The 13,493-nt window shown below is 35.7% G+C and overlaps 1 protein-coding gene across 12 annotated transcripts in view; it reads left to right on the forward strand.

Moving 5' to 3' along the window:
* The window catches only part of LOC106883309 (teneurin-m), a 487,309-nt gene that overhangs the window by 256,662 nt on the left and 217,154 nt on the right, over window positions 1–13,493 (forward strand). For 11 of the 12 annotated variants that reach the window (XM_052969805.1, XM_052969800.1, XM_052969804.1 and 8 more), the window contains 2 exons: window positions 3,765–3,979; window positions 10,195–10,320. In XM_052969805.1, the coding sequence (XP_052825765.1) occupies window positions 3,765–3,979; window positions 10,195–10,320 (341 nt within the window). The remainder of the gene's footprint in view (window positions 1–3,764; window positions 3,980–10,194; window positions 10,321–13,493) is intronic. The other variant, XM_052969806.1, reaches the window with a different exon arrangement.

Below are 13,493 nucleotides of genomic sequence, written 5' to 3' on the forward strand. Positions count from 1 at the left end.
TATATACATACACACACACACACCTATATATACATATATATAAATAGATGTGTGTATTTTTCCCTTGTTTACATGTGCCAGAAGTAAAAGAATTTGAATAACACCTGCGTTTAACTCCATTTATATATATATATATATATATATATATATATATATGTATGTATGTATGTATGTATATATGTATATGTTTATATAAAGAACACAGTGCTAGTTGGGTTATGTGATGCATATGGATGACAACTATGCAACGAAGTGTTGGTCACTTAAAATGGCTAGAAATTGTAGCTGAGTAGCAATGAAGGCAGATCTCAGATGCTGAGCCTCATGGAGGAGATGACAAAAGCCCAAGATGACTGTTGATTTGCTATGTTTGAGAAGATCCATCCATCAGAGCAAAAATGATGTCTTAAAAGCATTTTGTCTTGCATGCACTGGACCCTGTGCCAACACTAATTCTGTCCAATCATGCATCCTCCTAACACCTATCCCTTCATCACATCTCTGTCTATGGCACTATTTGGCTGCTGTAATCACTTGAGAGTAGAATCAGCAAATATTACACCCCTGTCTTATTTCTTGTGCTCCCATTTACCTTCTTCCTCACTCAAACCACTTCTATCCCTCATTCTCATTATTATCCCATCCCATTTTCACCAGTCACCTCTTTTCTGTTCCTTCAGATATCTTTCCTCTCCTTTGCCATACTTCACCTTAACATCTCACCTGTCTGCTATCATTTTCACTGACATCTCATATCTGCCATGCAATGTAAGCACCCTTATGGCTCTACTTTCTGATCTAATCCTCCTTTCTAAGCTACATCTAGCAGTCACACTATATACCCTCTTCATATTGATATTTCTCATCAGCCATACCTCTAAACTTCTTCATCACTGACCATTATTCACCTCTACCTTCATCTCGAACCACTTATTATTCTTCTCTCGCACACCTATGAAATTACCCCTCTCCCTCTCCATCCACTGACCATGTCTTCTCCTTGAGGGTTTGCTCTGGCACACCATCACTACCATTTTCGCCTTCTCAGCTACTCCCACCCTGGGTAGCCCTCATAGCAAGACACATGTGCTTCTCCCTCTATCATACTCAATCCTCTCAAAACGAATCACAAAGCCTTGAAAAGGAGGATTCCTATTCTCTTCCTGTCTTGCCAATTACTTGGCAACCTCACCAGTGCCAGGGGCAGCATGAAAAAATAAACCATACCAAAAGCTGCCACCACTGTAGTTTCATCTAGTCCTGTGGCTCATCAGATCCTGTCAAACTGTCCAACTCATGACAGCATGGAAAATGGATGTTCAATTATATATATATATATATATATATATATATACATACATACAGTATTTATAGCATACATTGATATATATATATATATATATATATATATATATATATATATATATATATACATACATACAGTATTTATAGCATACATTGATATATATATATATATATATATACACATACATACAGTATTTATAGCATACATTGATATATATATATATATATATATATATATCATGTACATTCTCCCTTACTTACACAAACACATGCACACACAAATGTTCCCAAGTGTTGGTTTAACTAAGAACCTTTACATTTAATGCAATAATTGAAGATGAAGTTGATAATCTGAAGAACTTTGAATTATTTCTGGAGTCAATTTATATGAAGAATTTATACATATTAATGTTGTTAATTTGTTTTTTTATCCCCACAAATTATGGTTTAATTATGATTGTTCCCATGTACTTTTTGTTTCACATCCTTCCCTGTATACTTTTTTTATTTACATTCTTATATTTATTTACGAACACAATACAATACTCCCACACGTATACTTTCCTTAAACACACACACACACACTGTTTTGATGATCAACAATGTCCTACAGCCGAAATACATATTTGTCTTTCTTTCTCTTCCTTTCATTACATCATTCTAAATTCTAGCTGTCAAGCAGCACTTCCATACAATAATACAAACTATTACTGGATTAATATAAACTGCGTTCTACTGATAATAAATCTACATCCTTATTACACACTAGCTTCTTTATTTATTTTAAACTAAGCCTTCCAAATAAATACCAATACTACAAAACCTCCCTTTTCATATTTTTCTCTACATTTATTTCCCTTTGTTATACTCCCATCATTTTCTTTTACTTAGCAAATTTTATTCTCGCGTCCATCTTCATAAGTTCTCATTTTCTCTGCTTCAGTGACACCTGATTTTAGATTCAAAATTGACAGATTGTTTTAAAATTCAATATATTATGAGTAGAATTTTTTTGCTATATTGGCCTCACTTTCACCTAGCTTTCGAGGAGAATACTTATCAGATCATCTGGGTGTTTTACCTTCTGGTAGAATGTTTATCTTTTGTCCACTTAACACTGTGGCATTGTACCCAAATACGAGTCCATAAATTCTCTCTTAATTTTTTAGTGGTATTCTGTAATTTCAAATGTTGAGATTAAGTTTACATTTGCAACTTGCTCAAATATGTCTACTTTTTGCATTAATGTCAAACCATCTGCTTACTCTGTTCTTCAAATCTCAGAGTATGTTGTTACTGCTATGTATCACATGTCCTCTGTCTCCCTTTAGATCATCCTACCGGGGCTTTGCTCTCATTTGCCACAATAGCTTTGGGGCTGGAAGAGACCTTGCAACAGGCTCCACACTAGATGGCTGGAGAATGCAGAGGGGTTGGCATAGGCCCACCAGTAATGGAGAGCACTGGTTGGCTCTATGCATAAGGATGTCTTTGGGACTTGCTTCATCAAGCAAGAACATGAAATGAAGCTTAAAAGAAAATTTACAATAAAACTAAAAATGAAAAATCATGACACCATCTGAAGTAGGATGTCTTCATTAATATGAATACAATATAATGCTTTTAGGTGTGGGCCATTTGATGTTTTATAGTTTGAAGCAGGTAAAGTTTGGTAAATAGAATAACAATTAGTTATTTCTTTAATCCGAATTGCTGTCTTTTTTTCATATTGAAGTAAATCTTTTATATTTTGATTTTTATCATTATGATGTAAATCTAAAATTTAGCAGCCCTGCTTTTTACCTTCAGAAATCATAGAAAAGCCAGTATTTTTGTTGAAAATAATTGTTAAATACTATAACTATTGTTTTTTTTTTTTATATATATATTTGTTTTGAAAGTTAAGATGATTTTCATATAATACATTTGGCGCAAAAAAATAAAAAATTTGATTATTCTCAAAAGTTATGTCTTTGTGAATAGCTAAAGGATTTTAAGTGAAAGTACTGTTCGTGACCATGGCAACAATGGGTAGTGACAATATGCTGGTAGAGGACTCAATAAGCCAAAAATAAGTTAAAGATATTGATCCATTTTTTTAAGTAATTAAGAAATTGATTTTAGTAATTTTCTCCTTAAACCTACCTAGTGCTTTATCTCTTCTATTTGTGTTCTTTTATTATTTCCTGTTCCATTCTGACTCTCACCTTTGCTATCATTGGCAAACATCTATCACCACTAGACCACTTTATTACCCTCCTCCTTTTTAATGACCCTTTAGAATCAGTTTTATATCCCAACTTTTTTATTTTCTTGGTCCACGTACTTTGTTCATTTCTTTTTGTACTTTCTTTCCCTGTGAAACTGTTTTATCTTACTCTTTCAATCTCCTCTTTCTGGCTCTGTGGCCCACCCACTCCCCCCTCTTCCGGTTGTTGTCATTGTTGTTGTTGTTGCAGACACACTTACACGTTCCCCCAGTTTGCTGCCACAGCGACAACGGTGACAACATACCCTCCACCACCTCAGGACTATACAGTATGTTATTCCAAATTTAGCAACGCCAGCCATCGGGTTAAGAAACAGTTAAAGCAACGCTGCAGTTGGAAGTGTATGGCCTTGCTCCTGCTTATCATCTCGGTCGCTTTACTTGCCTGTGTAGCCTATTTTGCAGGTATGTATTCAAATTTCATATTATTCAACTTTTTCTTTCTTTTTTTTTCTCTTTTGATTGTTTTTACTGTCAACATTTCATTTTGGGAATTTTCACTCATCGAAATTCCACTCATTATATACACTTAAAAAGCATCACTGCAAACTAAGAAAACACTTATTAATCTTACAATGTGCTCTCTCTCTCTCTCTCTCTCTCTCTCTCTCTCTCTCTCTCTCTCTCTCTCTCTCTCTCTCTCTCTCTCTCTCTCTCTCTCTCTCTCTCTTGTGGTGAGAACTCTCCTTACTCTTTGCAGCAATTCATATTGTGGTGGAAGTTTACTGTTGTATTAGATGCTTCATCATATTGCAGTGACAGAATCTGAACCATCAATACAGCGGTCTGCAGTTTGACATCTCTAACTCATTGATAACTATTTGTAATGGGTCGGTTATTGACTGTGTTTATTTTAATGTTCACAGCACTGGTGATCAGCTAAAATCCTGAATGTTACACTTCCTATAAAATGTTAGCTAATAAATCTATAGCACTCGGATGTCTATCTCATATATTAAAATGAATTAATATGAAACTAATTACATGGTTTCCTTATTCATTGGAGAAAACCAACATGAGCTTGTCTTCTAATAGTGATTTATTTATGTATTTATATTTCCATATTTCCTTTAGCACTAATAGTCATGAAAACATTATTTTCAGATTCTAAGTGAAAATATATTAATAACAGCAATGATAATAATATTTATAAAATAAACAATTTTATGTACATTGGAAATTTTCACTTTAAATGTTTTGTATTGGAAGCAGCGTATATTTTTATATAATTTTTACTTCTAGATCATTCTGTGTGTGTGATGTCTTTTTTTTTTTCATTTTACTTGTTTCAACCTGTTGTATATGACCATGCCAGGCTACTGCCATTGATGTCATCATGGAAAGATAAACATGGAATCATTATTCATACTGATTCCAAGGTGACACACTGATTGTAAATCTAAGTTTGCAATCACTTCTGGTCCTCTGTATTATGATCGCAACAAATTAATTGACTGATAAAAGAATGCTTGAGATTTTCTAACATTGTTTGCTTGAGCTCATTTCTATATTTCATTTAAGTCTTGCAGTAAGTTTATGATATCTTTGATTGTTTGTGATGTGCTTGAATCTTTAGCATTGCCACAGTGTGACTGGCTGTAAATATGACTGAAGCCATACCTGAGAAAGTCATACCTGAGAAAGCCATCGCAAAGTAAAGTGGCTCCAGTACAGTTCTGTAAGAGATTCCACTTAGAATAAATGAATTTGTTGAGAAGAAGCCACTGACTTTTGAAACATCTCATGTCTGCTGGGATCATTTAATTGATATCATGTCATTCCATGTCCTTGGCACATTCAAATGACGGAGATGCTGTTTCAATACCTAGTCATAATACCATAAAAGCTGTGTGACGTAGTCCCTTCCTAGATGGTTACTATACTGCATAGCAGTAAGCAAGTCATTTTCTTTTAAAAAAATATATATCAGCTTTCTTCTGACTTTCCATTCTGTAACTTTGCTGATGTGGGAAATCAAAAATACAGGCTTTCGTTGTTTCCAGCATCTGCTCTGCTTCTCCCTTTATCAACAGGGCTTAACCGTATGCACAGAAGCTCTGGAATAGTGTTTGTAAAGGATTTATCAGAGTCTTCATACATAGATATAATCTGAAAAAAAACATCAGGACCTTCTGAATTGTAGCTCATCTAGTCTATGGTTGATATTCCATCTTTCTCAGATGAAGTTTTGACAAAGAACTCATCTAGCTTATTTATTACCATGTTTTCTAGTGGGGAAATGAAAACTCTTTGGAATTGTTCTCTCAGTAATTCAGTTATCATTTTGGAGTCAGTAAGTTACTTGCTTCTAATTGGGCCATATCTTTCAGTGCATAAAAGATGATTGTTTTACAAATTAGAAAACATATAAACTGAACAAAGGGCTTATTTTTAGATAATCCAAAACCACAATTTCTCTTTCTGCAGCCACCATGTATCTAATATCTTTAGCTTTATTGTTAGTTTTATATTTTTATGTTTTATTTTTAAATTTCAGATCTCTCTCACCCCCCCCCCTCTCTTCCATATATATGGAAGAGAGATGCTAAGTGGTCTGAGGATATTGAACTACAAATAGACAACAATGAAAAAGCTCCAGGAAACTAAGAAGAGCAATATGATGTCCCTCCCCCCTTATGAATTATGACTGGCTTGAATCCGTTTTTAGATTTTAAATGCCTGCTCTTCATACAGCAAGACCCATCCTTTTGATTTTTGCATAGAAACTATTAACCTTGATTTCCTTCCAGTCACAAAAACCTACCAGGGCCTGTTCTTTATTCTTGAAAAGTGTTTTTAGCATGGCTGGCTCCAACTTATTTCACAAAGACCACTTTCATCACTGTGTTTATGACAGTAGGGTGGGTGTTTGTCTGCACAAGCTTTTCACCAGTTATTCAGGATGATTTGAACCAGTTGCAACAAAAACTATTTTTATACAGCATACGCACAAGTATGTCAACACTTGGAGTTGTTTACTGTTCCTCAACTGACCATAAACACACACACACACACACACACACACACACACACACACACACACACACACAACTCTTTGATGTCTCCAGAACTGCATCTTTGAAACCACTCACCCATATCATTGTTGGTGATTTCAGTTACTTATAGTTTGATCAAGAAACCTTTCATGGGCCACAAATGACTAACACTTGAGCGATGGATTTGAACTTATCCCCAACAACGGGTAAATAGCATGTTGGATTTGCTATTTGCCAGTGTTCCTGAAACTGCTATCAGTGTCAATACCGAGAAAAGTTTAGGAAACTCTGATCATGCTATGGTCATAGTCAATCTGTTTGAACAGAAAGCAAAACTGCTACCACCACTGAACTGTACACGTTGACTGTAACAGAGCTAATTGCAACTCTTATTGTACTGAGTGCCCAGGGTAGCCTTAAGCTTATGAATGTGAAGATATCAATGTTATCCCTCAGCACATCTTTAATTCAATCCTAACAAGCAATTTGGGAAACTGCAATAGTCTGCCTTGCACCCCCACCCCAACCCAACCCACCCCACCCCACCAAAAATAAAATGCTGAAGATGAATACATAGAAGAAAGGATAAAAGAAGGAACAACAGATAAGCATATGAAGTAGGACATGAAAAGTCAGAATTTATATTGAAAAAGATGCAGCTAACACAATTAGAAAGTTTTCTGGAAATATGTGAATTTGAAACAGAGGATTCACTCTCTGGCCAGCTCCCTGCACAGTCCCTACACAGGACAGACAACTAATGATTCCAATGAGTGCATCAAGCTTATTGTCAAAATGCTATATATACAGTTGAAAAACTGCAAGTGCTTCATCTTTGCCAGTACTAGCAAAGTTTTGCAAAACCACCTCAAGTGCCTAGGCAACTTTCCTTAGTCTTGATAGTATTACTTATCTGTTTCTCAAATGTGGCCACCTCTTTTTACTGTATCAGTTTTTGTTCCTTCCAGTCGTACCTTAATAACTATGTTAGCTTCTGTTATGAAAAATTGTCAGTTATTCTTCTATTTAAGAAGAGGTAACAGCCCATAACTTGCCAATAATCAGCCAGTTGGTCTCATTGGTTATCTCACCAAATTGATGGAGTTCTGCACCTGAGAGACACTTTGCAATTTCTGGAACTCTCATAACCTTATGTGGATTTAGCCCTGACTCCAGCTGCTGTGGTCAACTGACTGAATGCTTTGAAGACCTCCCTCAGATCACAGATAGCAGTTCATGGGAGGATATTATCAATCTACTAATATAACTGCATGAGTCTAAAGTACATTAATATAAAGTTTTGATTTTCAGCGCCCAGCAACATATGTTACCATTTTTTATTTACCCTTCAAGAACTGTTTGTCCGTCCACACAGACGTTCTTAGCAAATTTATGAAGAATTCTAGTTGACCTTTGGTTAGCTTTTTTCTTTCCTTTCTTGTTTATCTACCTAACTTTGAAGTTTGTGCTTTACTTTTCTATGGTTTCACATTATGACTATGATTATTGGGACCACCACAACCACCACCATCATCATCATCATCGTAATCATCATCATTTTCATTATCGCCGTCATCATCATCGTCATCGTCGTCATCATCATTATCATCATCATCATTGTCATCATTACTTAAATTTCTGTATGTCTGATGAAACTTAATAATCTTTTGTCCTTTTCTTTGATACACAAATTTAATCATGGGAGAGTCACATGTGACAGAAAATGATGAGAGGGGAGACAAGAAGTGAGGAGGGGAAGCATATGCAGTAGGCTGTGGTACACACACACACACACACATATATATATATGTGCACCAGCATGACCGCAGCCACTTGGCTGAAACACATAAATAAATAAAAAAATAAATATATGTACCACAGGGTGTTTTCTGACACTAACAATTCTGCCAACTCACAACTTTTAATAATAATAATAATAATAATAATAGCTTCTGATTTAGGCACGCAGTCAGTAGTTTTGTAGTCGATATCATTGACTCTGCTAGACTCTGATACCTTATTTTATCAATCCCCTTGATATGGATAGCAACAGATTCTTTGCAGGCCAAATTCACTGTGAAGATATTTATCCTTTGAGGTAGGATACTTATACAAGCTGCTCCTTGAGGAGAAAGAAGAAAAACAGGTCTAAGAAGTAATGTTTGTCCAACTTGACAGAGAATGCTTTCATCTTCAATGATCAATTTCTACCTACTGTTATTGGATACAGTTCACTGGTTTGTCTATAATTAATTGTTCTTTGAAAGAAAGAAAGTATTAGGAAACCAGACAACCTAACTAAATGCATTAGGAAAAGTTGGTGCCCTCACTGCTCAAAGTTTAAAGCAAGAGGGTTTCTGACCTGCTATCTTTAATAAAGTTGATAAAATGAATATCAGAAATATTCTAAAGTTGTAGCTGATTGTCAATTATATGTTTGAATCTATAGAGATTGATAATGAGTAATTAAGGATATCTAGAAATTCAGTGAAGATGTGTGGTCTTGTGCTTAGAATTTTGCACTTGTGGTTGTAAGATTGTGGTTTCAATACTTGGACTGGGAGGTGCATTGTGCTCTTGATCAAAGCACTTCACTTCACTTCACATTGCCCCAGTCCATTCAGTTGTAAATGGGTCACCCTGTGATGAGGGTCTGGTGTCCTGTTCAAAAGCAATATTGGGATCTTAGTTATTTATATATCAAGGAAACTGGATGCATGGATTTATAGTTTTTAGGATTTGAATCAGCAATGTCAAGTGTTACTTTTATATCAATTTAATCTGTGAATACAAGTTGTGTAAAGGACCCAGTTCAATTAATTGTAATCGTTATCCTCAATATCTGTGTCTGAATGAAAATCATTATATGTAACATAATTAATGACTGCTTCATTGATAAACTTTAGTGATACTAATTCACTGTTTGGCTTAGTTTGTGGATTCAGAGATTATTTATTATGTTGTGAGTTGTATGGCAGGATTTGGTTGGTCAACTTAAAAATACCACAAAGTTACAGAATTATGATTTCATGTAAAATTTCTAGTTGTATACTTGGCAATAGTTTTTTTTTTTTACTCTCCTTCTTGTTTCTTTACCTCCCTTCTCATATATATGTAAACACACACACACTACTATCTATTCTGGATGAAAATGTCTTGTACCCCTTCATGTTTTTGTGTAATATCGGAACTAAGCTTTCATCTTCATGTAGCATGTCACCAGCAAATCAGTCAAGTAGATTTTAGGTAAGCAGTTTTCAATACAAATTCTAAAGAACAGATGAGAACAGATCAGTATTGAGCTTCATCCATTTGAGGAAGAAGGGAACTGGGTGATAAAGGGTATCATATTTATTATCTTCCTCTGTAGGGAATTGAAACTGCACAGCTTACTTGGCTTGCAGAGATTTTACCTCTACTATATGGCACCTTAATGTACATACATTTATATAAATACACTTATATATTTATATATATATATAATGAAAATATATTAGATATAACTCTTATGACCAGCTACATATATTTATTATGTTAAATACATTACAAACACATTCATTGCAATGATGCTCCAATGTCCATTGTCCTCCTCACTCTCCACTCTGTCCTTCTTCCTCCTTTCAGCCATGTTGGTATTTGAAGAGAAAGAGCGAGTTGCCAATGATGCAAGTCCCCAATATATCGACGGTGCCTTTAATACGTCTCGCGGCAGTGGTGGTGGTTACAGTACTGCTGGGGGAGGTAGTCGAGGTAGGAACCAAATTTTATTGATTTAAATCTCATTTTCTTGATTTGCTTAGAGAAGAATTTGTTTTGCACATAACTACATGCATACCAACAAGCACATACACAGACAGACAGACACACATGCACATGCATGCATGCACACTTACACACACAGACACACACACACACACACATACACACGGACACACACACACACACACATTATTCTAGATTATCTGAGTAAACAAAAAATAGGTTTTGAGCAGAGACTCTATGAGTTAGTGCATTCTGCTAAAAATAGCAACCAAAAATTGTCTCAGAAAATTCAAGGACACATTGACAAATATACTCAATGGATGGTGCCATAGTCATGGATGGAATGTCTGCCTGTTATCATAACATTACTAGATCTTTGGTGCCATAGGGCTGAGTAGAAATAAAAATCAGACTTCATAGCTGTTTCCCTTTTAAATGATTAACTACCAAACTTGCAGTGAGCTGTGAAAGCAATTGCTGAGGCAGGTAAAGCATTGCAGCCATGGAATCCTGTTAAAAATGGCAAAGTATAAGAAAATTAAGAGTTAAGATATACGCGATTACGGAGCAGGTAGATGTGGCCATAGTGACACTGACATGAAGTGTGGGGAAAAGTGCTGACAGTGGGAAGGGCTATGGCAGGGTGAGGTGAAAACAATAAGAAATGTTTTAAGTAGGAAAATATGGATATTAAAACAGGGAGATTGTGAAATGCTCAATGGTTCAGAAGTTTCTATTTTATTACAACCATTCAGAAGGATTTTTGAGCAAAAGGAGCTGATGAGGGAAACTTTGTGTGAGTACTTGACCTACTAGAAATAACAGCTAAAGCATTCTCAAGTCACAGCTTATTGTATGGTCAGAGAGATAAATGTAGTCCTTTGATACACTAGAAGTATTGCCGGATGGGGGTCATATTTGAATGTTGTTGTCCAGATATACCCTCAGTCCAAATTGACCTGGAGCTAAACAGTATGTGGTGGTATCAAAAAGTTCCCAGACTAGTTCTGTAGTGTACCAACAGATGGCAGTACATGGTTGTGTGCACAGCGAGAGCTGGCAGTGACTTTCAGTAAGGAGTGTGCCATGTGACATCACTGTATTTACTTTGCTAATTGTGCAACTTGCGCTTTTGTGATCACGTGTGTATGCTGTGGTCTGTGATTTTGCCATGGACAGGAACAAAGAGCCAACATGAAATTTTGTGTTAAACCTGGGAAGTCTACAACTGAGACATCAAACATTCTTCAGCAAGCTTATTGGCAATGAGGCAATGGGCTGTACACAATTTTTCAAGTGGAATGGGCACTTCAAAAGTGGAAGGACATCTCTAGAAGACGATGAGTGACCTCAAAGACCTGCCATGAGTGTCACCTCTGGAAATGTGGTATTGGTCATAGAGAATTCGACCCCCAGGGCCAGACCATCAATTGAAAATCCTATTGTAACATTTTGAAACATTTCAGGGAGGATGTTTGGCAAGAGGGACTGGTTCTGTGGAGTGTGAAGAATTGGATTCTTTACCGAGCTCTCCTCACTCTCTCACCAAAAACAACATAGTATCACTTCTGCACCTGCCCTGTTCACCAGATTTAGCACCTGTGGGACATTGTTGTTGAGATCCTGAGTCCTCGACATACGGAAAACTACTTCTAGGCCAGATTCCAAAAGTGACAGCAATGCTGGGACTGCTGTGCACGGTGACTCTTTCAAAGGAGATGATGTTAGAATATTGGTAAATAAGCAATCTTTTATTAAACCTAACTAATCGAGAAACCATTTGATAATGCCTCATAATAAGAGAAACTCCTGTAAAAGGTACATAGATGTGCTTGCCGGATTTATGCAAGTTACATTTTTCAATCCAACTTTGAGTGCTTAACAAATTCAAGGCATCCAGCTGTGAAAACAATTTGCTTCTGCTGAAATCCCCTGATCCCCCCTCAGTTGAAAAATTGTTGTAAAAGAATGAAAAAGATACGTGTGCAAATTTAAGCATAAATATTTATTTATCCAAAGTTATTTCTTGATTTTTCTATTACTTAAATAGCTTGTGTGACCCTTATCTACTCATTAACAACATTAATTTCAGATACACAATAAAGTATAAAACAGAAATTAGTTTGCTGACTGGATCCAAAGAAAATATTTCTACAATGTTGCTTTCATTACACACACATACACATACACGTAAACTTAATGGATGTACATAGAAATGCCTATGGCTGCAATTCTCACATTTTACACGTGTGTGTGTGTATATTTATATACATATCTGCATATATGTTCATATATTTGTATTTGTGCACATGCACAAGGTGTAGGCAAAAAGTATCCGACTTTTGGCCAAAAAACCAAGTAATATTAAAAAATTCACCATTTTGATTTGGTCTTCTTCAAAGTATTTGCCTTGGGAATCTACACACTTCTGCCAGCATTCCTGCCACAACTGGAAACCTTTCTGGGAATCCCTTTTTGGGATGCTATAGAGCTGTGCCGTCAAATTTTGCTGAATATCCTCTGTTGACTCAAATCTTCTCCCTTTGAGTGTTTTTTGAGCTTTGGAAATAGTCAAAAAGTCACACAGAGCCATATTTAAAAAAATATTTCTAAGTGAAAATGACTTTAAAAATACGGTAAATATTTTATAAAAGACTCTTTTCTAACCTCAATGTGAAATAATTTTTTTCCATAGGATTTTTCGAGTGCATTCAAAAGATTAGGCTCCTATTTCCAGCCGGGTGTGTAAGAAATAGCTACCAAATCTTTCCTTCTCTGTGGAAAGGAGCTGTTTACACATGATTTCGATGTCACACTCATTGAAAGCATGCGAAGTAACCAGTTAAAGAAAAAAAAAAATCCATGAAACAAAACTCCATTGGTGAGAAACTCAGACATCCCTGGTGACCTGATGGGTCACGGGTAGTCTAGTATATATATATCTTAGATAATTAGATATGTTTCAACCAAAGGCTGCTCCAGGCCATGTGTAACTTATTAGCACCACATAATAGGATTTGCAAAATCATTTTTAAGTCAAATTTTGTGGTACCATGATCCATCTGCGGAGGGAGTTCTTGCTGAATGCATTGTATCCATGCTTATCTGGTATTCCTTGAAGAAATTTGTCCCAATATATACCATATATATATATATATATA

The sequence above is a fragment of the Octopus bimaculoides genome, chromosome 7 (genome assembly GCF_001194135.2).
Source record: "Octopus bimaculoides isolate UCB-OBI-ISO-001 chromosome 7, ASM119413v2, whole genome shotgun sequence".
Taxonomy (NCBI): Eukaryota; Metazoa; Mollusca; class Cephalopoda; order Octopoda; family Octopodidae; genus Octopus; species Octopus bimaculoides.